Source organism: Podarcis bocagei, assembly GCF_964188305.1.
Source record: "Podarcis bocagei genome assembly, chromosome: 17".
Taxonomy (NCBI): domain Eukaryota; kingdom Metazoa; phylum Chordata; class Lepidosauria; order Squamata; family Lacertidae; genus Podarcis; species Podarcis bocagei.
The window spans coordinates 16,740,632-16,767,313 of record NC_138143.1 but is presented as its reverse complement, the minus strand read 5'-3'; the positions used below and the strand labels follow the sequence as shown (position 1 = coordinate 16,767,313).

General features: G+C 41.6%; 1 protein-coding gene across 2 annotated transcripts in view; it reads left to right on the top strand.

Annotated features, from left to right (window-relative positions):
* Positions 1 to 26,682, top strand: part of CNTLN (centlein) — a 174,596-nt gene that overhangs the window by 8,828 nt on the left and 139,086 nt on the right. For both annotated transcript variants that reach the window (XR_014003283.1, XM_081176168.1), the window contains exons 2-4: positions 6,449 to 6,537; positions 18,590 to 18,674; positions 26,419 to 26,553. Coding sequence is in view for 1 of the 2 variants with exons in the window: in XM_081176168.1 (XP_081032294.1) it covers positions 6,449 to 6,537; positions 18,590 to 18,674; positions 26,419 to 26,553 (309 nt within the window). In the remaining variant the exon portion in view is untranslated. The remainder of the gene's footprint in view (positions 1 to 6,448; positions 6,538 to 18,589; positions 18,675 to 26,418; positions 26,554 to 26,682) is intronic.

The following is a 26,682-nucleotide window of genomic DNA, read 5'->3' as shown; positions in this document are numbered from 1 at the left end:
TCCCTGCCTGTTTGCAGTGAATCTTAAAGTCGTGGCTGGATTTCCAGGAGAGTGCAATGTTAGAAACTCAGATATACAAGATAGGTGCCAAATGGTTCCTTAAACCAGGGTTGCAGTTGCAAAAATGGAATGCCTAGTTGCCAGTTTGGGTCAGATGGCTTGCAAATTCGTTCTGATTGTGCAGATAAAATATAATGGATAGAATTCTACAGGATGTGCTGCTCTCGTGTGTGAAAACAGTCAAGATCTAATGATCTCCAGGCATGCACCTCCAGACAGGGTTCGAACTTAGCAGGGTGCCAGGCACATTTTGCACCTAAAGATCCTCCATTTGTGTGCACGTTAAAAAGTGGGTGCCATTTTCTGCGCCTGGCAGACACTCGGGTATTCCTGAAATGTATGTGCTTTGAAGCCTCAAAGTATATGTTAAGGACAGACAATATGTTTAAGAGTTTAACAACAAAAAGTGTTTTGAAAACTGAAGTATGGTACCAATATTTTTATTGCAAAAACAAAATTAAACATTTATTAACAATTTCTGTTAAAATGTGATATCAACAATGTGTCATTTAGGTGAACTGTCTATTAATTCATGCTAATCGAAATAAAAAATAAAAAGTGTTGCAAACCGCGCCCCCCCCAAATGGTGACTAGACAGTCTGTTTTGGCGCCCACAACCCAGGTCCCAAAAGCCATTTGTCGCCTAGCTTTTCTATCCCAGTTTCTAACATTTCCACCAAATGGTGGAAATGTCAGGTCCCATCCCGGCACCCGGGCATCTTGGTTGCAATTGGCCGATATCCAGGTGCAAAATATGCCTGGCGGCTGCTGAATTTCAAACGCGGGGAGAGTGCTATTGCACTCATGCCCCACATGTGGCATCTGGGTGGCCACTGTGAGTACTAGACTAGACAGGCATTTGGTCTGACCCAGCCGTTATGTTTTTATGGAGTTCTGGGCATGGCTCACAAACCTTGGGTGGATTCCAGCTGGTATCCTTAAGCTCATGGAAGGATTTGGATACAGCAGACACCTCCACTAACAGAAGAGGAAGGGAGGCATTTTCTGCCCTTCCCCTTGCAGCCCCACCACTGCCTTCCACCCTATGCTGGCGTGTCAGTCAACCTTCAGGGGGTTCCAGGTGTCACGGTCCAGTTCATGGGCGATTGAGGTCCCGGCTGGTGATGTCAGGAACGGGGGCAAAATGGTGAGGTGGGAGGAGGAACGGGAGTCCAGAAGCCTGGAGTTGGGAAGCCAAGGGTCCGAGGGTCAGAGAGCTGAGAGCCACGAAGCCAAGGGTCAAGAAGCAAGGAGTCACGAAGGCAGGGGTCTGAGGAGCAAGGAGTCATGAAGGCAGGGGTCCGAGTATCAAGGCGCAAGAAGGCAGGGAACGTGTTGCTGTGGCAAAATTGCTGAAGGGAAATGCTGACCTTATATCCCTTCCCAGCTCTTGCCACCAGGTGCAGTGAGTTACCAACTGGCCTCACCTGTGCGGCCGCGACTTGCCTCTTCAGAACAAACTTAGGAAGGCCCCAATCCTGCGAAGCCCTACCGGTCACAGGGCCTGGCTCCTGCACGCACACCTGACACCAGGAAGTGTTAGCAGAGCTGCCCTAGAGGAAGGCTAGGACAGAAATGGAATAAACCAATGAATAACTTGCTGGATGAAAATAACTTCTGTGAGCCTGAGGACACCAGTTGGATTTCACTCCTGCGTATCTTGGAATATCATTGACTGTAACTTGGTCAGGAATTTTAGTTTATTTGGGTATGTCTTGGGCTATGTGCCTGGGACTAACGCTGGCTCTGGGATAGAGTGTTGCCTGCATGCCCCTGAAAGAGACTGCTCTTGTTGAAGGTCTCCATGCTGCTCCTGGGAGGCTTTGGTGCTTAGGTTTCGTGCTTAGCAGCTGCAAATTAAAGAAAAATGAAGGGAGCTGGATGCTTTGACTTTAGGAAAACAAGGGGCCTGGAGGGAGCTCGTGGCTGAGTGTTTGTGTGTAAGGGTTGCCTCCTGAGACCTTTGGCATCCTCAGTAGAATAAGTGTGGGCATGATATTAATGTAAATAATACTTTCTGCTTCTGAAGTGTCTCTATGTGAATAGAGGTATCAGTATTCTGCTTCTGGCTCAATTAGCACACCAGGAAACCGGATTGATGAGAGGGTATCAGAACAGTTCACATTTTTCTTGTAGGAAAATAGTAGTAGTGTGTGTATGTGTGTTCAGGAATAATGGAAATTGATAGAATAGCACACTATTCTAGAATAGCACACTATTCTATCAATTTCCATTATTCTGAGCTGCATTTAATTTTAGAATGTTATTCACCATAGCCATGACTCTGTGTGCTTTTCAGTTGGTCTAGATCAGTAGCTCCAAAACTTTGTGCCAGGCCGAGGGATTTTTGTGCTGCTGGAAGTAAGTGAATAAATAGCAGCCAACTTCATCAAGGTGAGAACCTGCATTCCCTCCTGGGGAACCTTCGAAGGGTTGGTGGGGCAAGAGGCAAAAGTGAACAGATCAGTTGATGTGACTCTTTGTACTGTAGGCTACATTCCAGGTGAAACTAATAGATTTTCTCACACGTTTCCATTTCTTCATTCAGATAGGCAAGATGGATGGGTCAGTCAGTCAGTCAGCCAGTCAAGTTTATTGCTTATAGCCAAAGGCTCCTGCAATGTATACAGTGAGGATGGATCAGTCTGTTTCACTTATACACCACTTTTCTACAATGAGCTGTGCCCAAAGCGGCTTACAGCAGACATTCAAAACATAAAAATAGAGAACATTTGATGTACAAATGTACAAAATACAGAACATGCCAGGAAATTCAAAGTAACAAAAACCAAGAACAATTGCACTGTACTGAACGGAAGCAGGGGCTTTCCAGAGATTGAATATTTGATCACCATTGAATTATGGATGTAAAAGGAAAACAGCAAGTTTTGCCTTCTTTACCAGAGAGCTTCATAATACAGGGACACATTCCAGCCAGGTAGAAGGATTCAAGGAGGGGGATGTTGTGATTTGTAGCCTGTGGAGAAGGCTCATGGTTTGTCAATTGAGCCACGGGCTGGGGAGAATCCCAAGAGCTGGAGAGAGAGGGCTTGAGGGCTGCATTTGCCGGCAGACCCAAGATTTCCCATCTCTGTTCTGCCCCCCCTCCTTACAGCCAGTGGCTAATTTTGCCACATCTCAGTTTCCTGAGAGAGGGAAAAAACACCTGAAGTTTTTCTTCCTGATTCATAACAATGGTACTTGGTACCACCCAATGAAGCTAAATGTTGGAAGATTTGGGACAGGCAAAAGAAAGTACTTCTTCACACAGTTCATAGCTAAACTAGGGAATTTGCTCCTGTGAGAAGTAGCACAAACCTCTTGTATTTATGCTTCTTGCTTCAGCCAGATTGTTGGTGACCTCCCATTGGAAGTCCAACTCCTTCCCAAGAGAAGTGGCTAGCACAAGTATGGGACATTGCACTGCCGGAATATTTGACACACAAACGGAGAGTCCATAACGGTTCATTAAAAGCAGATATTTCCCCCCCAACACGGTATAAGCCTTTTCCCCTATGTTAACTCAGTTGAGCAGCCCACTAAACCCCCTGTTCCACCTCATTTTATTTTTTCTATCTGCATGTATTTATTTTGGTTACACTTATTACTTTTACAGTATTTTGTATGTGTTTATATCAATAAATTTTTATATTATTTTTTTAAAAAACAGCAGTGATGGCCACTGACTTGGGTGGCTTTAAAAGAAGATTAGGCACATTCATGGAGGATGAGTGTGATGGGATGATGAGCTGCTTGTGCGTAAAATCCAAGTCCCTCAGAGTTTGGTCAAGTCCGCAAACCTCTGTCTGTAACGGAGCCCCTTAAGCATGGCTCCGTCAGTCGCTGGCAGATTCCGACAGTGGTTGCTTTCGGAATCTCTTCCAACATAAAAGCTCCTTAACGGAAACACGTCTTCTGGACTCTCTGTGTGACAGTTTCCGGCGAGGAGTGGGTGTCCCTACAGGAGGTCCTGAAACCTCCCCACTGCCCTCGCTGGAAGTGTCTCTGAGCCATCCCTCCTGCTCACTTTCCCTCGGATCACCTCCTCTCCCCCTGCTGGTTCCCTCTTCAGCTGCTGAGTCTCTCCCAACCTGTGTGAGCCCTTCCACCTCCCTTCCTTCCGATGGCAGTTCCCTGACAATGAGGTTGCTAGCCATGGTGCCTGTGTTCTGCCTCCACTGCCAGAGGCTGGGCAGCAGAAGTAGGGAGAGAGCTGCTGCACTTAGGTGCTGCTTGCACGGTCTCTGGGCATCAGGTTGACCACTGCAAGACAGGATGTTGGACTAGAGGGGCCTTTGGCCTTATAGCAGGCCTTTTCTCACGTCCTCCTTTGGTGTGATTGGCCACAGTAGAATTAACTGTTCTTGCGAGAGGCCCACTCAGAATAGGGACCACCACAGAAACATGTTTGTGTTGCATGCATGTGTGTAGTTCTCTGAAGGCGAGTCATTCCGGTGCTGACACTCAAAATCTTTTCAACTGAAAGAGTACAGTGTTCCAGTTTTAATTTACGAGAAGAATTTATGTCGACTATCTGAAGTGTGGAAAATGTGTGTCTAGGGTGAGCATCTCCTGAAATGTTTTCAAGGCCAGGGCTCAAATGCTGAGGGCTGAATAGTCCTACAGTACTAAACTGAAGTCTTAAATAAATGTTGATGTTTTTACCTTTTCATAGCATATGGGCTTTTTGTGGGGCGGGAGGGAAGGTATATGTCTGAATATTGCATGTAGGGATCTGCTCTGTTCCTATTATGACACGACCGTATTCAATAGTAGCAGGGATCAGAGGCTGGGTTGTTCTGCATTTCCATATGTCTGCTAACATGACGATGATGAGGTATAATTATTTTCACTCTTGACTGAAGCACAATCCCATTGTCTCTCTCTTTCATAACTGTCACTTTTCCAGTGCGAGGCCTGACCTGCAATCATTGCAGATGCTTTGCTGCACTGGGAAGAGCATCTCACTTTCAATATAGTTCCCAAAGCACTCTAAATATTTATGTTTTATACATCTCTCTTTTCAGCCTGCACACACATTCCCAAAGTGAGCAGCTTCTCTTTCTGACACACAGTGGTAGTGTGGGTAATTTTATTTTTAATGAGGAAATTTGAGGGAACTTCCGAATGACATCTGTGTTCTGTCCTGCACAGATAAGTTCTCAGCTGCTCAAGGTACACCTCAGCTGACCTCTCTGTGCCGTTAACATACGCAGAGTAGACAGAACAGTCCTTGGGTACATTGAAGATTGATATATCCCAGGCATTGACAGCTGTAGAGCTGGGCTGCTGTGCCAATTTCAGACGGGAGGTTTTGTCTTGCTTCAGAAAAAAATTAGTTGGCTCTCAAAACCGTTTAGAGAGCCATCTTACCAAGATGGCTAATTGTGCAAGGAATTTTATGAAAAGCCTTTACGATGTTTTATTCTGAACAATTGCAAGCTAGTATTGCTACTTCTATTAGGCCAAATGCTTCTTATAATATTAAGAATATTTAATAGCAAACGTTTTGGGTATTTTCAGTTGGAACGAAGTTCAGATATTCAAATTTTTCGTGCCCTCTATACATATAAAGAAGAGGAAGAAGAGTTTGGATTTGATATCCCGCTTTATCACTACCCTAAAGAATCTCAAAGCGGCTAATGATATCCTTCCCTTCCTCCCTCACAACAAGCACTCTGTGAGGTGAGTGAGGCTGAGATACTACAGAGAAGTGTGACTAGCCCAAGGTCACCCAGCAGCTGCATGTGGAGGAGTGGGGAAGCAAACCCGGTTCACCAGATTACAAGTCCACTGCTCTTAACCACTATAGCACACTGGCTTGATGTGCCCTGTTGCTTGCCTTCCTGAGTTCCCAGCCATTAGAACTTAGAATCCTTAGGATGTCTGTGATTCTAAGAAATGATATTTATTGTTGAGGATGAAGTAAGCTGAAATGCTGGGCAGGCAGAGTATGGTGGCCGACCACAAAAGCAGACAGACCTTTAGCCTTTGTATTTAAGAGGGAATTTCAGCAGGTGTAGCTTTTCTACATCTGGCTACCTTGTAAGTCCTTTAAATGCCTCTTTTTAAAAAATAAAAAAGACTCTTAGGAGATAGACTGGTTAAAAGAAGTGGGATGAGTTCAGCAAATGATGTAGGGAACTGAAATGATGGGGATGAAGAAACTGGAGTGGGGCAGGGGGAGATCGGACAAACCCTTGATTAGAAATGGTCCCATAGGAATCAATGGAAACCATGGACTTGATATGTGAATGCTCACACAATGAATTATTTCCAGGAACACATTGTGTTTAGTAAGTGGGACCTGTGTGTAGTAGAGATTTTGTACGGCTTATAATGTAGTGTCAACATGTTTCATGCTTTCATTTTCTGTTTGTATTATTAGGCTGATAAAGAATTTGTGTGGTCTTTATGGAAGCGTCTTCAGGTCGCAAACCCAGATCTGACACAAGCAGTTAGTATGGTTGTCGAAAGGTGAGTATGGGCAATTTTTCTCTTTGTGTTGTTTTCTTTTTTAATTATAGTCATGTTCAAGTGTTCGCCTGAACATGCAGTGCTTAAAAGTGAGAACAGGGTGCACATGCAAGCCCCAGCCACAACATCCCCGTGTTCATTCATCCTCATTCACATTAACATTGACCTTCCCATGTAGAGCAGGAAAGGAGATTTTGCCTAGATTTGCTTGAATACTGGTAAAACTCTGCACAGTTTGAGACATTGATAAAGCAGAGTCTCCCACTGGATGGAGAGTTATAGTCCCATTTAAATGAATGTGAGTAAAAGCCTGCTTCAGACTTTTCATGTTCAACACAGGAAGGTCTGGGCTCATGCATGCAGGGATGCTGTGTCTGGCTGCCCTTTATTTTAGATATTGCATATTCAGGCCTGAACATATCATTCCTTTCTCAGATATGAGGAATCTGTTTAAGATCACAAGGGTTTGCCCTAGGTAGCTGGCCATACAGAGAGGGCAGAAATGATGTCCTACAATACAGTTGAATAACTCCGTTCTCCATGTATTCAGGAGATCAGTGCTGACTTATTGAAGGTGACAGGCCTAGTTATATTTAGGGCTGCCATTTGGTTAAAGGAATCTTGGTCCATTAATTGCATGAGCATTAGTTGATTGATGAATTAAATTGAATTTGCATATGATCAACAATAGGTCTAAAGACAGAAATCAGTTGTGGGGTGAAATTAAGATGATGCATGTATCTCTCACAGCAGGCATCATTCTACTATCTCATCTTAGAAGAAGCACTCCTATTGTGTAAGCGAAGGGTGAATACTTTTTGATGACACTTGCCATTTGCATTGTGTGTGTGTGTGTGTATCTATCATCTATTTATCTATCTATCATCTATCTATCATCTATCTATCATCTATCTATCTATCATCTATCTATCTATCTATCTATCTATCTATCTATCTATCTGCCTGATTAATTTTTCAGTTGATCAGAAAGTTTTGACCTGATTTATACTAGCCTATCAATCAGATAAATGTTGTATCCATAGCATTCATCTTTTGATATTTTGTTATAAAAAAATTATAAGTGAGAAAAGTTGGTTTTAAAACAATATTATTGTTATTATAGAACCATAGAACTGTAGAGTTGGAATGAATCCCAAGTGTCATCTAGTATGGTTTTAGTAATTATATATATATAGATATATAGAGAGAGAGATATTTGATTCTGTTAATAATCGTTTTTTAATGATTTCCCCCCCTTGTTTTTAGTGGATCTTATTTTTATGTGTAAGCTGCCTTGATTCCCATCAGGGAACAAGGCAGGATATAAATAAATACCACCACCATCATTAAAATGATTTAAGAATGCCACTTTCTGAGATGCTGGAATAGTGATTTAAAAATAAATAAATAAAAAAACCTCTAACTTGCTTGTTAAATATATGGACCTTAATTGTTGAAACCATATAGTCATTTTTTTCCTGAGTGAAGAAATAATATGAGAAGCAATAAGGTATAGTTGTTAAAGTGTGCGACTAGGACTAGGCAAATCTGAGATAAAAATCCCACTGAACTGTGAATTTTATGGGGTGAATTTGGGCCAGTCATTGGCCTGCTTCACACATCATGCTAAACCAGACCATAGCTTAATTCAAATGTATGGGCTCTGAGAGTAGAGGTTATGGCTGCTTTGCTCATCCCTGGTCTCTCTTCTGCTGCACTCCACTGAGCTGAACCACAGTTTGGTTTGCACATTGTCTGAACCAGCATACTGGTTTACCTCCCTCTAACAATCATGAGCCTTGTCACTTTTGTTTTCAATTTTGTTCCTAATGATTAGGATTTTTTTTGGCCCTATATTAATGTTTCCATGCCTGAGAGGGTCACCACCAAAAAAAGGCCTGTCTTTTTTAGGCATTATTTATTTAGTCTAATTGTTTTTATTTAACCAATTAATATTTCAGTAGACTTTTATTTGCAACACTTTTAAATATCCATTTTTATGAGACTATGATAATTAAGCTGTGCAGTTGAAAAATCTTTTGGGGAATTATACCTTTGTACTGGCTTGATGTGGAAATATTTTGCAACTGAAGAAAGTAACTTTTTCCTTTTCAGAATTCTTTCATGTTCCCAAATAGGGATTGAACTGCCCTAAAAATTTCAAAATGAAACTGGAACCTCATTGTCTGTAGCGTTGATTCCTGAGATACACAAAATAGATTTCACTTTTCAGCATTCGTTGCAGTTCTTATCTGGTGACTGTAACAACATTCTCTGTTTTAATATTCAGGTACAAACAAAAAATATCTTTACTGTGCAAATGAGAAAAGCCTTTGGGATATGTTAAAGCCTCCAGGTATTTTCAAATAAGCCATTGTAAAAGTATATCCATGTTAGTGTACTTTCCAACTACTTTAAATACTATTGATCTCTGAATTATGTAAAAAAAAAAAGGTATGCTATTTCTAGTTCATATGCCTTTTGAAACTTTTTTTTGATAAAATTAAGCACAAATAAACACTTAATCAGTAATTTTGAATACCTGTGTTTATCAGGTAAATACCTGGAAATGCTTCTGTTGCTCTGTAAATGTTTCTAGAAGGAGCAAGCCAACTGTACGGAGTTTTGAAATTAACTTTTAAGCTATTTTGAATACCTTTTATCAATGTTTTCCCACAAACCCAGCATATTTTAATATGTGAGAAAGTGGACAGGATAATTGAAGCAATCCATATGACCATATGTTCCCCTGGTACCCGCCCTTCCTGGGCTGGTTAAAGCTAGCTGGAGCAGGGTGCCCAGGGTGTTATGAACATGCCGTTGTGTGATGGGGAGGTGCCAGCGGCCCTTATAGAGGTGGTGGTGTGACCCACCTGGACCCAATGGTTGTAAGAACAGAAGAAGAGCCTGCTGGATCAGGGCAGTGGTCCATCTTGTCCAGCATCCTTTTCTCAGTGCCTACCCAGATGCCAGTGTGAAAGCACAAGAGCAGGCATAGGCAAACTCTGGCCCTCCAGATGTTTGGGACTACAATCCCCACCATCCCTAGCTAACAGGGCCAGTGGTCGGAGATGATGGGAGTTGTAGTCCCAAACATCTGGAGGGCCGGAGTTTGCCTATGCCTGCACAAGAGCATGGTACAAAAGGTGGTGGCAGAGCGCATAGCTGTCAACCGTCCCTTATTTGGCGGGAAACTCCCTTATCCCAGCGCCGTGTCCCACTGCTGTCCCTTATTGATGATGTCCCTTAAATTTCCCGGGTTTCATGCTCGCCCGGCTAAGGAGGGAAGCAGTGGCTCTGGGTCCTCGACTGCGAGAGAGAGCGTGCGCTGGCGCCGTCGTCCTGGCGAGAGGAGTTCCATCCGCCTGAGAGAGGGGGGAGGGAGAGAGACTCTCGCCCACGCTGTCCACAAGCCCGGAGGCAGCAGCGGTGGTGGCAGCTGAGGAGGCGGCCTGAGGGAGGAGGAAGAGGAGGGGATGGGGAGGGACGCAGAAGGGCGGCGCTTCAGCGGCCGCTGCGGCACTTCAGCGGCTGCTGCGGCACTGCAACTCCCTCATGCCGGATTGACAGCATCTGTCAATCCTACCAATGTATGTAACTCTTTACAATAGCAAAATCTCTTATTTTGGCTGCTGATCCCTTATTTTCGAGGCTGCTGGTCCCTTATTTTCAAATCTGCAAGTTGACAGCTATGAGAGTGACTGCAAGTGTTCCTGTATGACCCTGATTATCTAGATTCATTTCAGTCTGGGTTTAGGCCTGGTTTGGGGAGTAAACGAGGTTCCATTGCCTGGATGAATGAGCTGCATTGGGAGAAAGGCAATCGGAATGCAACCCTGTTACTGTTATCCGGTCTCTCAGCAGCTTCTGGATTGGCTGTGTAGGATGGTGCGTAGAGACACTGTAATACAGTCATCCCATTCCTACTTGCACAGTTGAGTCTAGAGAATAGGATTGGGGGAAGGAGTGCTTGTTGACCCATGGCAACTGTGCTATGGGGTTCTGTAGGGCTTCACTCCAATGCTATTTAACAGCTACATGGAGACACTGGGGAGCTGTCACTAGACATTTTGGAGCGCACAGCCATGGTTACACTGGTGACCTGCAACTCTACTTCTTTGTAACATGTGAATCAGAAGACACTGTGGAAGCTCTGGACTAAGTTCCAAATGCAGTGCTGGTCTGAATGCGTATGAATCCTGGGAAGATGGAGGCTGTGTGGTTAGGTGATTTCTGTGTCCGGATGATATGCCAGGTGCCTATAAGCAATGGTTTTTGACTTGTGTGACAAATCTCCAATCAGAAGCAGATGGAAAGCATGACCCACATATATAGTTTTTGCTAGCAGACCCTGGTCCTACTAGGACTTGGGGTGGGGGTTCTGCTTCCTTTTCATAGAATCTTCGTAGAATTGTAAGGGAGCCTGAGGGCCATCTAGTCTAACCCTCTACAAAGCAGGAATCTCAACTAAAGCAGCTGTGATGGATGGCAATCTAACCTCTGCTTTAGAACCTCCAAGGAAGCAGAGGCGACCACCTTCCAAGGGAGTCTGTTCCCCTGTTGAACAACTCTTGCCATCAGAAAATTCTTCCTGATGTTTGTAAAAACAAACAACCCTGACTTTTTAAGATAATATTTTTGTTTCCTGTTAATTATATTGCTTTGAATGTATACTTTGTATTGTATTTCTTTTGTGTGTGGTTTTTCCCCCTGGATTGTTTTATTTGATGTTTTAATGTCGGTTGTAGACCACCTGGAGATTTTCTTTTAAAAAAATAGAAAGCGGTATAGAAATGAATTGAAGAAGAAAAAAATTACTTTGAAGACAAGGCCAGAGAATTATCCTGCAAACTCATGCACATAAGTTACCACAGTGACAAAGGTCAATGATGTCCAATAAGTTTCCAAACCTTCTATAAAATGACATTGCTCCTGTTGGGAGTGGCCATTTTAATGCCGTATACGAAAAAGGACCTAATAATCAACTTCTGCTGTTTCATAACAGCTGGATGAGACATGTCTTCCTCTGGCTTACACATGGTTCATTCTGTGTTTCAGTCACTTGGATGAGCAAATGCCTTAAATCAGAATATTCCCAAGTAACAAATTTCTTTATTCTGGATCAGAATGGAGATTTTGCCATGTAAGGCCAACTCCCCTCTAAAAAAACCTAAAACTAAAAAACTCTGAGGGCAGAGCAATAATTTAATGAATTTAACTACATATTTTTAAGCCAAATACTAGAGCAAATATTCTTAAAGTTGTGCAGTGACATCCTGCTATTCATATCTTGGTTCCCCCCACCCTGCTTTTTAAAAAGTTCCTTTATCCAGACAGCTTGCAGAGATTGCCCTGTGCATCTAATGTGCTTCCGTTTATTAAAGAAATGTGTGAAGCTTTACTCTGTTTCAGTTATAAGTTACAAAATAAATTTTTGTTCCTTCACTTACATATGGGTAAAGATCTAAGCAACCGGAATCTGTTTTAAAACTACTTGGTCTGTTGGGTTTCCAGTCTGTTACGGAATAATGCCAATCTTGTAACTACATGTTTAAATTCATGAGCAGGGCATTTATGTTGGTTTCAAGTGTCAGCTTCCTCTAGGGATTGTGGATTATGTCCAGCATGGACTACAACAGTTGGGCTCTGACTGGTGAAGGTGGAATAAACCATAATGTTTTTTCCCCGTTGAGTTGAGGCTGTGTGTTACATTGTCTATACAGCCTTCTCAGTGTTCTATTTAGAGGGGAAATATAACACCATGGCAGGATTTAAACATCAAGTGATTTATATCTGATCTTCTGGTGGCAATATCAAATGAACTTGCTTGCATTAAATCATTTAGCAATGCTCATTGATTATACTGCCAATAGACAGAGTAATTCAATCAATGCAACTTTGTCATTTATCAGCTTCCTTCCTCAGTTAATCAAGGCATACAGAGTACCGTCATAGACCGCTTAGCATATGGGCACTCATTTAAACTATAAGATTATGCTATAGATGTGGATTGGAGTAAAACAAAATGTAAATGCCTGGTCTTTCTCACTCTAAAACCTTTAATGTAAGCTGATTAATATTTTCTTAAGTGAACATATAGCAGCAAAGGTTTTAAAACAAGGATTTTGTTTTTAGCCAGATCACGGCATCACTGACTGGCACGCAGAAAAGAATAGTGGGGTGTCGAGGTGTATAACCTTTGCCTCTAAGGTCAAATAATTGTGATTGTCCACAACTGATGAAAGTTTAATACCCTGTTTCATTAAAAATTCTCAGAACATTGAACATAAGTCAACATTCCATGGAGAAGAAGGTATTACGCAGCTTGCATGTGTGCATATCTGCATATCGGAGCACAAAATATTGACATGATAATTGCAGTCAAGCCTGAGTGAACAGTGGCCTATGGGAATTCAGCTGGTGTTGTACCAACTGGATGGCTGCTCAGGACACAGTTTGAAATGCAAGGTGCAAGTTAGCACTTTATTCAGCACAGGCAGGCATCATTTAAAAATCCTTGGGGGAAACCCTGGTGATGTGCAGATGTTAGACCAGTCTGTTCTGAAGTGCTGATATTTTGAGCACTGTAAGAAACTTGTGCATTTTATATGATAAGATGCTTTCAAAATTAAGAAAGAAATATGATACTTAAAGTGTTCAGCTTAGTACTTTAAGCCATAACCTCCACAATGTACAGGAATGCATAAAGAGTCATCTGTGTTCATAGCTATAAAAATCATGATTGATTTTAGTCATTCAGTTTACAAGTACAAGACAATTTGTTTCCTTGAATCAAGCTTCTCTAGTAGACAAAGCAATATGTAGTGAAATAATGCACAGAGCAAAGACATAATCAGTTAAGCAGTTACTTAATTTTAAATTAAGCAGTGTTAGAAAAATGTAATTTATATTGATCATATGTTCTTTAAATGTTTTCATTATAAAAATAATTGATATGAAGACTCAGATATTTTAATACTTTGCAAATTAGGCTTTCTAGGTTGTTAAATAGAACAAAAACTGCATGTAAAATTTGGTTTGGCAGTCTCACGTTTTCCATTTTTCACACATCTTAACGTGTATTGAGGTTTGGATGCAGCCCTATACTTGAGACCTCCTGGCTGAGGCGCTGATGCCACAAAAGCCCCACCATGCTGGCAGAGTCACTGAAGTGGGGTGGGATTATGGATGGAGAGAACACAACCAGTTTCACTGTCTCCCCCACCCTTCCTGTTCAGGAAGTGCTGAAGGCTTTCTTCCAAAGCCCTATGTTCAGAGAAATGTTGACCCTCCCAGCCTTCATTTCCCGTGGGAGAGAATGAAATATATTGTCACTTCTGCAAGGTAAACTGCACCAGGAGGCACCATCAGCAAGATTCTGCCATGGAGTAAACTGCTTTTGAAATACTGGGGAAGTTTCTTGTGTTTCTTGTGTCTGTTTGTGGACGGTGGTGGGAGAAGGATAGTCAAAGCAACACATATGTGTATATGTGAGCTCTAGTATCCTTAAATGGTCTCACAAGTCTCACCTGCACAACCTCCATTCATCTTAATAGGAAGGTTTCCTAGTAACACAGGGTTTTGAGTAGACTCAATGAAATGAATGGGAAGTGCCATGAACAGTCCAAAGCAGTTGAGGTTGCCAAAGTGGGGTTGTTTGTACATGTGAGAAAAGCAACGAGCAACTAAATAAACTGTGATCTATGCAAAAGGTAAAGCCTTGTTTGGCGTAAGGTTGTTTCCTGTATTCCTAGAGTGGCTCACATAGGGCCCAGTCCATCACCCATCTAGGCATTGCTCAAGACCACACTCACTTTGCCTAAGCCAAATTGTCTCCTATGCCTTCAGACTCCTTTCTACAGCATCCTCCTTTGACAAACCCAAACATTGTGTTGGCATTTTAAAATGCAGCTTTTCAGTTCAGAGGGGGCTTCTGGAGAGAAATTACAAACAAATCCTTCTACACTTGTTGGCGCCTCGTTGGGTTGTAGCCACTGTCTTTTATCACTTACACTTTTGCTACAGTAATATGAAATAGCATAGCTTTTGACTTCTCTGTGTTTCACTTTATGTTATGAACAAGTTTAATTGATTTCCACCACAGATCTCTATTTGTCCTCCTGCCCATAATTTCTCTTCAACACCACTGCTTTGCATATTTATTATAGAAAAGATAATATTTTATAAACTTCAGCAGGGCACCTTTGAAAATATTTGCGGTTTTTTAGAAGCTGCAGGTTCTATTTTCACACCTCATTCGTAGTTAAATGCTTCCTCGTCGTATCTAATATTTCATTTTTGACAACTCATTAAAAATGGGCCAAATCCCAGAAAATATGGTCCTGTCATGTTGTATAATATATAGCGTGGGCCATATGCAATAGAAAATTGTTAGTTAATGGTTTAGTATAATTTCTCAGATTTTTTGGCTTTCGGTGGCTGGTGAAAACTGACTGTGAAAAATCCATGTGGTTAAATACAGCTCTGTTAAACATTTAAAATAGGCGGTACTCGTGGGAAAAGTGATTGGAGCTTAAAACTTGTACAAATTGACAGCCTCTCTTCACTCCATTTTTCATCCTAAAGAAGTCTGCAAATATTCTTAGCTCACATCATTATTGCTCATCAGTGGTTCTAATTAGCTAAACTGGAGTTTGTCTCGGTCATTGATCATCATCAACTCTTTGACAGTGCCTGAATTATGTTTTTTTCTTATTTGGGCGAACACTTTTTAATGTATTGTAGGCATGTAGAGTGTATATTAATTGAATCAACCATATTTTTTTCCGACTGTGCCATTTACCTTTATAAGCAAGCCTTTCCTCTGCTTCCACCCTTTCCTCCCGTTTATCATACTTAAAATGTAGCAGTGGGTTCAATGATATGCTAGTAGCTTGAAGCATACAGCAATATTACTTAGCGCCTCTTCTGGGACCTTCCCTGTAATGAGTATTGGAAGTTATCCTATACCACCAGGAGGAGCTGGTGATAAAATTCTATACCAGGTTTTTAATTTATGCTGCAGCATCTACTCGCACCCGCTGTATGCAGAAATTGGAGCATTTACACAGTATATACAATGATTGCACATTTCTGACTTAGTTTGTACTGCAACCACCACTCTACTAAAGGCTGCTTATCGAAGGAACTCTCCACCCCCCCCCCCCAAAGAAGGTGTTAATTTTCTCCCTTTTATTTAATGGAATGTAGATACATTCTTGGAATTGTCATTTGTGCCCCTGTTACACACTGGGAGTGATATCTAATTGTGGTGTTCCACTTGTACAACAGACCTCAGCTGCTTATAGGGGGCTTCTCTGCTGCCCTCCAGGTTTACAGCACCCTCCTGCTTGCTATGAAAGCGAGAGAGATCATGTGTGCAAGAGACAAAATAGGCCAGAAATTGGAGTTAGAAGGAATAGGATGGCAGAGACTTTGCAGCAGTAAATTACAATTCTAGGATTATTATTAATTTAAGCCAATGAGGCATTCATCCGGTGACCATCACATTTATTATGGCTCCTATGTAACACTATTTCCCCAAATGATTAGTCTAGTCATAGCATGCTCTTTCAAAAGAAATAATAAGTATACCCTTATTTATTATTTATTTCTTAAAATTTATACACCCCTTGTTTAAAAAGAAGAAACAAAAAGAACTTTCTCATTGAAGTATGTGAAGCTTAGGAGGACTTAACAGCATCGTTCCCTAGAGGTTGGGCTTGGAACAGACTTGTATAAAGCCCTTGTATGAAGAACCAACATACACTCCAGATGTGGATGCTTTTTCTGTGCCTCTTCAAGGGTTGGCCACTTTGTGCATCTTTTCAATTTTTTTTCCTTCTGGTTTCCCTTTTGTGTGAGGGACAGATTCTGTACCCACATTTACTACTTTTTGTCTGCTTACAGATTCCAACTGTTGATGGAGTTTTTGGCGCTCCTTTGATCACCTTTCATTTTTCAACACACCGTTGTCAGTTACCCTTCATAATGGCAAAAGTTGCTAAGTCAGGATTCACTAGGTATACCAGTGCATTCATTTTTAATTAATGCAGTTAATTATCTTATTCTTTCCATGCCCTCTTTCCACTTATTGTAGGTGCTTTATAAATAATAATATTTTATCCTATTGCTATATACTTTGGAAAGCAATGACATCACCAAGCCAAGAAAAGGTGTAGGATAATAATAATAATAATAATAATAATAATAATAATAATAATAATAATAATAAATTTTATTTATATCCCGCCCTCCCCAGCCGAAGCCGGGCTCAGGGCGGCTAACAACAATCAAATAATCAGTCAAATAATGACACAATCTAAAAATATTTCATTATAAAATTAATTAAAACAAATTGATGGCAACCAATTAAGCAGAATTCTGTGCAGGTTGCCAGAGGAGGGAGTCAGGCTGCGCCCTGACCAAAAGCCTGGCGGAACAACTCTGTCTTGCAGGCCCTGCGGAAAGATGTCAGGTCCCGCAGGGCCCTAGTCTCTTGTGACAGAGCATTCCACCAGTTTGGAGCCGCAGCTGAGAAGGCCCTGGCTCTAGTTGAGGCCAGCCTAACCTCTCTGAGGCCTGGGACCTTGAGGATGTTATTATTTGCAGACCGTAGGTTTCTCTGTGGGGCATACCAGGAGAGGCGGTCCCGTAGGTACGAGGGTCCTAGGCCGTATAGGGCTTTAAAGGTTAAAACCAGCACCTTAAACCTGATCCTGTACTCCACCGGGAGCCAGTGCAGCTGGTATAATACCGGATGAATGTGCTCTCGCAGCGAAGACCCCATAAGGAGTCTCGCCGCGGCATTCTGCACCCGTTGGAGTTTCTGGGTCAGTCTCAAGGGCAGCCCCACGTAGAGCGAGTTACAATAATCCAGTCTGGATGATATATCCATCTTTATTGGAATAAAAGATGTGGTTGCTAAAGCTCTCTGGTCCAAATCTACTGAATAAAAGGCAAATGTGTGTGGTTTTAGTCTTTCTGTATTGTATATTGAGTATGTATGTGTTGAGTAAACTCAGTGTTTTAGAACAGCAATGACCACTTTCTTCAGCTTGAAACACTAGAATGGCTTCTCAGACTAAAAAACCCATCCTTGTTTGCACATTTCCCCCTCAGCCAGAAGATGACCGTTCTTGCATCCCCAGGGGGCTGGGCTAGATGTCCCTTTGGGTCCCTTCCAACTCTGCAGCTTTCTGATTCTATCAGTGAACTGACTGGGTCTCTAAAACTGTTGCTTCGCAACTGCGAGGTGAGAAATGACAACTGTGAAGGTGGAGATGCTCTTTGTCCAGCTGGCCAGTTTTCATTTGGAAATTTTTACATTTCCTCCAAACATTACCCACAACTAAATCAAAACTCCTGAGGCACAATTGATTGCAGGATTTGTTTAAGAACTGTATAAACAGGTTGCAGTAACTAAATGAAGAGTAAACCAGCAAACCTGATGAATGCAGCTGAGAAGCTGGCACCATTTGTTTTCTCTTTCTGTTCCCATATTATCATCCTAGTTGAAGTTATGATACACAGGTTGGGATGGTTGCCAATTTGGAACTTGACTGAGGAGAATAAATCATTAGGGAATGAAACATCTCAGCCCTGAATTTACCAATTGTTGACGGTTTTAGCACAATAGAACTTTTGCATTTACCAGTGGGGAAATGGCGATGGTCCTCAATTTGTTGCTCTTTTTATATCCCTAAAATGAAACCCAGATTTTATTTGATATCAATAATGAGGAAGCGGGGGAGTGCTCATAAAAAAGGCTTCATTTGCAAGATACTCCATATATCTTTTTTTCAAAGTAAGCATATCTAGTCTTGGTATCATAAATGCTGCTTCATTTAGAATAAAGTTGTCTTAGTTGTTTGCAGATAAAATTTGCTGTCACTTGCCATATGTTCCATGATTAATACTGCAAGGGCTGTCAGCCTCAGATAATTTAATTTCCCATGCTTTAAAATGACATTCATTATCAGGACATGAAAAATTCAAATGATTAGCAGCAAATTATGACTAATAAGTGTCAATATATTTTTGCTGTTTCTAGAGAAAAGCAGAAAGCTGAACTCAAGGACAGGAAGGTTTTAGAAATTTTGCAAGTTAAAGACGACAAAATACAGACATTGGAACAGGTTAGTGTTATATTTAAACTAACAGGTGAGAATAATGTTGCTTCTTCTAATTTGGTTTAATCCCTATTGTTCGAGTTCTGTTTCCTAAAGTGTAAAGAGCTACTAGAGGACCCTGGAGCTTATCCAGCTCCCTGAACCCTACTGTATTTCTATATTGTTTCCAGTTTCCAACTTTTCATTCCCACTTTTCAACCTAGAGATGAACAAAGTGTAGCAGTTGATGAAGTTGGCGAGAGCATTTCACTCTAATTCTTCAAGGCACAGCTCCTGTAAAACTAGCTGTCATTGTTTTTAAAAATATATTTTTATTAAAGATTTTCTTGGTTTGCAAAGGTACATACCTTGTCTCTTTTTTCAGGTTGTATAGTCTTTCTTACAAATCAGTTACGTTTGTTGTGAGACATTAGTGTTGAGTACAGTATAAGGTTGGGGAAGAAGAGGGGGGAGAGGTGGAGTGGGGTGGTGAGGCTTATATTATTTTGTATAGTGTACATGTGGGGTTTTGTGTCAGCGTCAGCTGGGTAGGTTCTCTTTCTATCTGTTTATTACATTTCCTTGGTAGTGAGAGGTATTGGGGGGCAGGGTGTGGTTGGATGTCTGTGGTTGTCTGCTGTCAGGGAACTGACATCAGAGGCACGGGAGAAGGAGAGGGTCTCTGATTCTGCAGGAGAAGGTCCCAGCGCTAGGGGGAGACTCAGCTGGGAAGAAGGGGAAGAGAATGAGTGTAACACCAGGGATCCAGGAGAGCAACGGGACAGGGAGGTGCAGGGGCTCCAGGACTCTTCATTGGAAGTTAGTGAGGAGAGTCCAAGCACCCCGCTGCCCACGCCCACCCTGCGCAGGAGACTCCCGCGCAGTGAGAGGCGGAGACGATTGGGCGTCAAACAGCTCTTATGTTGGCAGCGCTTCAAGAAACGCCCACAGACAGATTCTACGAGTGACTAAGGGCAGCCATGCTGAGATGGGCTGTGCAGTCCGGAGGGTTTAACCAGGCAATCCAATGCTCAAACGGGGCAGGATTACGCACGAGTAACTCCCAACCACTACATCTGCAGTGGGGTTTGTTTGCATTTGTGAGGGGGGGAGGGCTTGTTGGGTCAGGTAAGCCAGATTGATTCGTATGCTGTTGGTGGATTCCTGTTGTTGTCTTGTTGGGCTGTGTATGTGATAATGGGGTGCCATACTTGGGTGAAGGTGTCCTCTTGTATTTGTCCCCGTGTCAGTTTCAGTTTATTGATTAGCTTTTCTAGTTAGGCCATTTCCCATACAGTTTGATACCTTGGTCCATGTTTATGCCTGACAGGTCTCTCCAGTGTCTGGCTAAGAGGCTTCTGGCTGCTGAGAGTAGGTGGGTTATAAGCTCTGTATAATGTGAGTGATCATTATGATCATGGAAGATGTTCAGTAGGGCCAGTTCTGGGGTGAGTTCTAATACAGTGGTACCTCAGGTTACATACGCTTCAGGTTACATACGCTTCAGGTTACAGACTCCACTAACCCAGAAATAGTGCTTCAGGTTAAGAACTTTGCTTCAGGATGAGAACAGAAATCGTGCTCCAGCAGCGTAGCGGCAACAGGAGGCCTCATTAGCTAAAATGGTGCTTCAGGTTAAGTACGGACCTCCGGAACGAATTAAGTACTTAACATGAGGTACCACTGTACCTGTTTAGTTATTTTGCATATCTTTTGTAGGACTGCTGTCCAGAAGGGTTGGATTATAGGGCATTCCTACCACATGTGGAGGTATGTGCCTGTGGAGGTACAGCCTCTCTAACATCTTGGTGAGGTTCCTGGGCATATCAGCGCCAGTTTCTGTGGTGTTAAGTACCACCTGCAGGTAGGCAATGTGTAGTTTCATGGTGTTCACGTATGAGGTGATGCATTTTCTTTTGGCAGGATTTCCCAATCTCCTCACATTTAATGTAATTGCTTTTAAGCTAGACATTTTGCATGTCTATTTTATAGGATGATTCCCTGCCAACCCGTCTGGGTTGTCCTGTGTTTCTCACCTTATATTGTTTATCAAACCTAGTGTGTTGTGCTGGCATATAGTGTGGTGGGTGGGGGAAGAGGGGGTTAAGAGTTAGGGGTGGGCTGAAGATTGGGGGGCAGGTTATAGAAAGTAGCCTATATGTAGTTATAAGGTGTTAGTTTGTTTGTTATATAGTTGTTTGTTAGCTTGGACCATTTGGCTCCCAGCCGGTTGGTCCTGTGTCTCAGCTGGCATGGATGGCCTTGTCTGAGAACAGGCCATTCCCCCCTTTTGCTTGTGATAGGGGTGGGTCAGTGAGACTGTGTCAAGTACCTTTATGGTGCTTGTGTTGGGTGTAAAGTTTATTGGTTTGTTGGGGTATTAGGGTTGTGTGTGTGGGAGGTGGATTCTTATTTTTGTTTGTGTGCTTATTTTTTGTGTATCGCCATTGGAACGAGGGGTGCATGTGGTTGGAGGGGATGGGTTGTTGGGGTGGGTGGAGAGTTCTAATTGGTAGCAGTTGTTTTGGAGCAATATTTTCATTTATTATTTGTATTTGTTTCAGATAATAGTGATTTGAGCATGTTTATACAGAAGTAAATCTGTTCAATGGGATTTACTTCTGAGAAAGTGGGTATAGAATTGCAGGTTTAGATTCCTCCTTAGGCAATTCCTTAATAAGCCTTAAACACAAACATACTAATTGTCAGGTCACAGTAGTGAAAGAAGCGGTGGACACATAAAAACTAATATACGTCTTTGAGTAAGTACATTTTTCTCTGTTACAAGCATTCAGCTTTCAGAAAACCTGTCAGTGCTGAGCTTGGCCACTTGGATGCAGCAGAAGATCTACTCAAAAACCATTAAAAGAGTTGCTTATCTTGATTTTTTTGTCTTTATTCTCTACTTATACCATGTTTATGAAACCATCAAATACTAAGGATATTTTCCCACATCATGTCTTTCAAGTGACCTCTTCAATTAATGCAGGTTTACATTAATCAGCTGTGCAGCTAGTTGTTTGTCAACCACATGGGGCAATGCCACTTTTGCCTCATGTGCATCCTGTACAATTGGCTGTTTGAGATACACTTGACTAATTCTCATCCATATACACAGCCTAGGCCTACCCACTTTGAGGCACTGGTTTACCAAAATCCAGTAAGACACTTTGTCTTCTTTTTTTATTTTCATTTCACCTCTTTTCCAGGATGCTCAGTAGCATGCATGACTATCCTGGTTTTTATCCTGAGATTATTTCTCAGGTAGATAAGGCTAAGAGAAAAAAGAGGGGGTGAGTGTCTGGCTCATGGTCACCTAGTGAGCTTTGTAGCTAAGCAGGGGTCTCAGTCTGGGTCTCCCTGATTCAGAACTATTGCTGCTACAGTTGGGTGCAATTGTATAGGTTGCTGGTGGAAAACTGTGGTTGTACCTGGAGACAACCTGCAGCCACTATAGATAGTGACACCTTGTGCCTTAACATCCTGAACTATCGTTGTCTCTCTAATGACAGAGAGAACAGCAGTTAGTTTGTGGAGAAACAAGACACCCATGATGTTGGTAGCAAGTAGTGCAGAGATCACCAGTGTTGTGTTCTGCAGATGTTGTCGGACCCCAGCTTTCATCAGCTCTAGCCAGCTTAGACAACAATAAGAGTTGTAATTTAACAATATATGGAGGGTACTGTGTCAGCTGCTCCTGGATTCATGTCCATTAGCTGAAACAACAATTATTATAATAACTGGGTGCTTATTAGGAATTGTTAGGTTAAACAAGAGAGGATGTTATCAGTTTGGATCTTCTTCTCTTTTACATGCTTCATATTAGCTCTGGATGTGCACTCACTTACTAATTCCCCTGAGCTGATGTTCTTCCTTGAGATGATAGTCACCTGGTGTAGGGAACTGGAATGCTAACTGCAGCTTTGTAGGAACTGGCTTTCATTAGTTCTGGTAGTTTCTGCATTTCTGGTAGTTTTAATATTTTTCAAATTAATTTCATCTAACTATTGGTTATAATTGTAGCAATTGGTGAGGAAAGATTTGTTCCGAAGGTGTAGTACAGAAGATTGGGTTATATCTAGTAGCATTAGGAATACTACATTGTATATGTATGCTGACCCACAGTTCATGATGAATATTCTGTTACATCTTTTGGGTAGCTAATTAGCATTTGTTATTTGTGAACTGCCATTTGGTCGTCTTGACATGTGGGTTAGCAAAATCATTAAAATCAGTTTCTCATTTTTCAACAGAAAACTGCCCTGAGCCCTTGGGATAGAGTAGGTTATAAATCTCAAAATAAATAAATGGAAACATCTTTTATTTATTTTTTAACTTTAAAATGAACACATATTTAGATCTTGAAATACTAATTTTGTGGGTGTGTGTTTTTTAAAAAAAGACCTGTAGTTCAATCTCTGTGCTTGCAAAATCATGAGCTTTAGCGTTTGCACAGTTGCGAAGACTATGTGTCATCATTGCAGGCACACAGATCAGAAAACCAATGGAGGGAATGTAATATGTGGTATGGCGTTAAGTTCTGCGAATTGGTTTCAGGGCTTGCTAATGTTAATTAGTTTAATACAGGTAATCACATACTTGAAACTGGTGCTAATCCACACTGCTTACACTGGAATCATCTGGAAATCAGTGATGTGTGTGTGTTGGAATCAAAGTTGGCGTTTGGAAAGAAATTATGTTGGCATGCATCAAATTGTGTTTCTCTGGAGAGGCATAGGGTTTCCTCTAGCAGAAAATACTACATATATATGTGCAGATTGTAGCCATTGCATTGTTATTGTTAGCTGTTTTTATCCTATTTTATACCCATGAAGACCTGTAAAATGGGCTAAAGGCCACCCATTGAGCTTTGGGACTGCCTAAAGGTTTGAATTTGGATCTGTCTTTGTTGAGTCCCACACTCTGTTCCCATACACAACACTAAATAAAGCCCAACCCATACCTTTGACTCTGACCTCTTCAAAGGTTTTCCCTTTTAGGATTAGTTCAAACTGCACATTTTTAATCTATGCAAAAGACCCTAACCATTGCTAAGCTGTGTGTCTCCATCAATAAATGCAATAAGCGAACCATGGAACATATAAATGGCAGCAATGTTTGTACCCAAAGCAACAACAACAATTCAGGGCAGCTTCCAACATGTATAAAAACATAATAAAGCACCAAACATGAATAGTAGCAATCTGATCCAATATAAAAAAGTCAAAATGACTACACAGTGCCTTTGTGATACAAAGAATTCCTGGTGACACAGAAATTATCATGTCCACATTTTAGGTTTGTCCATGTCTGTTGGTGGCTTTAATACTATCTCAGGTGACAATGTAAATCTTGTTCCTCCTGTGTAGTCCACACAGTAGTCTCAAAATAAAATGTAAAGAAAATATGCTCATTTGTTTTTTCTCGGGAGATGAAAATTAAGGATGAATAAAAGTACGGTAAACCTTTACCTTCTTTTTTTATAGCACTGTTATTTAATTAGCTTTCAGTTTTGATCTGAAGAGACTAAAGCTAATCTTTTTGTCCTAGACCTTGTAATCTTTCAAAACCTTATCAACCAATTATACTCCAGAGGGGTTAAAACAGTACTAGCTGCCTCATTATCTCCACTTGAAAATCTTTGGCTTGCTGTGCAAATCTATATTAAAGCCCCCTTTAATAGGTCCAATTGAAAGAAACATAACTCTAGCTTCGAGCATTAATTAACTTTAATACATTTCATTCTTAACTTTTACCTAGCCTATTTATTAATTCAATTTTCTATACCTTGATTAAATTAAAATCATATTGTAGAAGAAATTACTGTAATATTAATATTTTTTGAAAGATGGAACCTCAATAAAACGTTACTGGCAAAATGGGAATATTTCATCATGATAAAAAGAGACAGTTGCAAAGTGTCATGCAACTCTTGAGCAATTGTAAGAAATGTAACATGATTTTTGGAAGGCTTAAAAGAGGCCTGTACAATCATCAGCCAAAGTGCTGAATAGCCAGAATTGGAGTGGGGAACCTTGTCTGCCCCTCCCAATCTGACCGTGCCTCTGCTGAAAAGGGTATTTCGCTCATAGCTATTCATCATGATTTCTTCTTTAGAGTCTAGTCCAAGCCTCCACAGGATAAAGGCCCATGGGGGCAAATTGTGACCTTTTCCCATCTGTTGCAGTTTTCTGGGGGGAGTTGGAATGCCTGTTGTTTTCATTGCTTTTTCATGTCTGTGTAGGACCATCTATCTAATCCTACTTGCTTCACTATACAGTCGTACCTTGGATCCCGAACGCCCTGGAACTCAGACATTTTGATTGTTCAGGTTTGCAAATGTTATTTTTCTGTGGCTTCTGATTGGCTGCAGGAGCTTCCTGACACCAATCAGAAGACGCCAATTGGTTTTCAAACGTTTTGGAAGTTGAACGGACTTCTGGAATGGATTCCGTTTTACTTCCAAGGTACGACAGTATCTGTAGAGCTTTTAATCTCGCTGGATTTAGAAGTATATGGTGGAATTAGTGCCATTTATTTTCATCTTATTGCTGCCAGCTAACAATGTTGCATGGCTCACCTGTGTCTGGTGTGCATTGCTTGGAAAGGAGAAATTTTGTGTGCTGTTTTCCCTAAACTTAGTGAGATGGAATAGGGATGGGGGGATAGAAATGGGGTGCAGGGAGAGGAATAGATTAGAAGAAGAAAAAGGGGGTACAAAAAGGATGTGGAGAGAACAAAAGCTTGGAAGGGGGTAATATAGGATAAAGGAAAAAGGGAGGTAGCGTGTGACATGCAGTGTAGTAATCATAGATCACAGAATCATAGAATTGTAGAGTTGGAAGGAACTGAGGACCATTTAGCTCAAATCCCTGCATTGCAGGAATATTTTGCCCAATGTGAGCTCAAACCCACAACGCTGAGATTAAGAGTGTTGTGCTCTACTGACTAAGCAAGCTATGCTTAGGGCAAATTCCGTGTTCATCTGTGGAGGCTTCCTTCGTGTTTTGGAACCCCGATTTTTACAGAGATCCACACTAAAAGTGCTCACAGTGACGTTGGAAGTCTGAAGTAATGTGTCCCAAAGATGTAGAATATACTAGCCTACCTGTGCTAGATACATAGGTACCGCTCCGGCGGGAAGGTAAACGGCGTTTCCGTGTGCTGCTCTGGTTCGCCAGAAGCGGCTTAGTCATGCTGGCCACATGACCTGGAAACTGTACGCCTGCTCCTTCAGCCAATAAAGTGAGTTGAGCACCGCAACCCCAGAGTCATCCGTGACTGGACCTAATGGTCAGGGGTCCCTTTACCTGTGCTTTAAGACCTGCTGTGGTGCAGGGGTAGGTGGCAGGGCATTCCACACCTTTGCAATGACCACCTCTCTGAGGTGCTTCATGCTCCAACATTGTTTTTGTTAAGTTGTGGGCGAACATGTCAGACGACATAGCGATTCTTTAAACAGGTCTTCTTTATTCAGATGCCAGAACAGAACTAGGCTGAGGAGCTCAGTCAGCCTGCTTATATAGAGCTTTATGATGTGATGGATCCTTACATCCAGGCAATAGTTTCAAATCCCTCTCTTTTTGATATGCCAAATAGTAATATAATAATTGGTTTGGTTAATGATAAAATGTTTGTGTTTGTCACAAAACTGTGCTGCAGGTACAGGCAGATTAGATAAAATTGCAAATGTTTTGCTGCCTGGAAAATGAAATTTTGAAATGTGTTGATTTTCACATTATCATCATTATTATTAAACAATCTTTCTTAGAGAACATGTGGGCAACAAGAGGAGATAAACAACCTGGTACAGAGAAAGCTTGCTGTGGATGAGGAAAACGCAGTCTTGAAGACAGAGCTCTGCATCTTCCAACAGAAATGTAAAGATAAAATCCAGGAACTTAAGGTATATTGACTCGTACATAGTACTAAGATGGCCACAGCTTTGAAGTAGCTCTTTGAGCTGCATCTGTCTTTGTGGCATGGAAAGTGACAAGCTCAGAGGAAATATAGCCTTAGGCCTTAGGCTGTACCT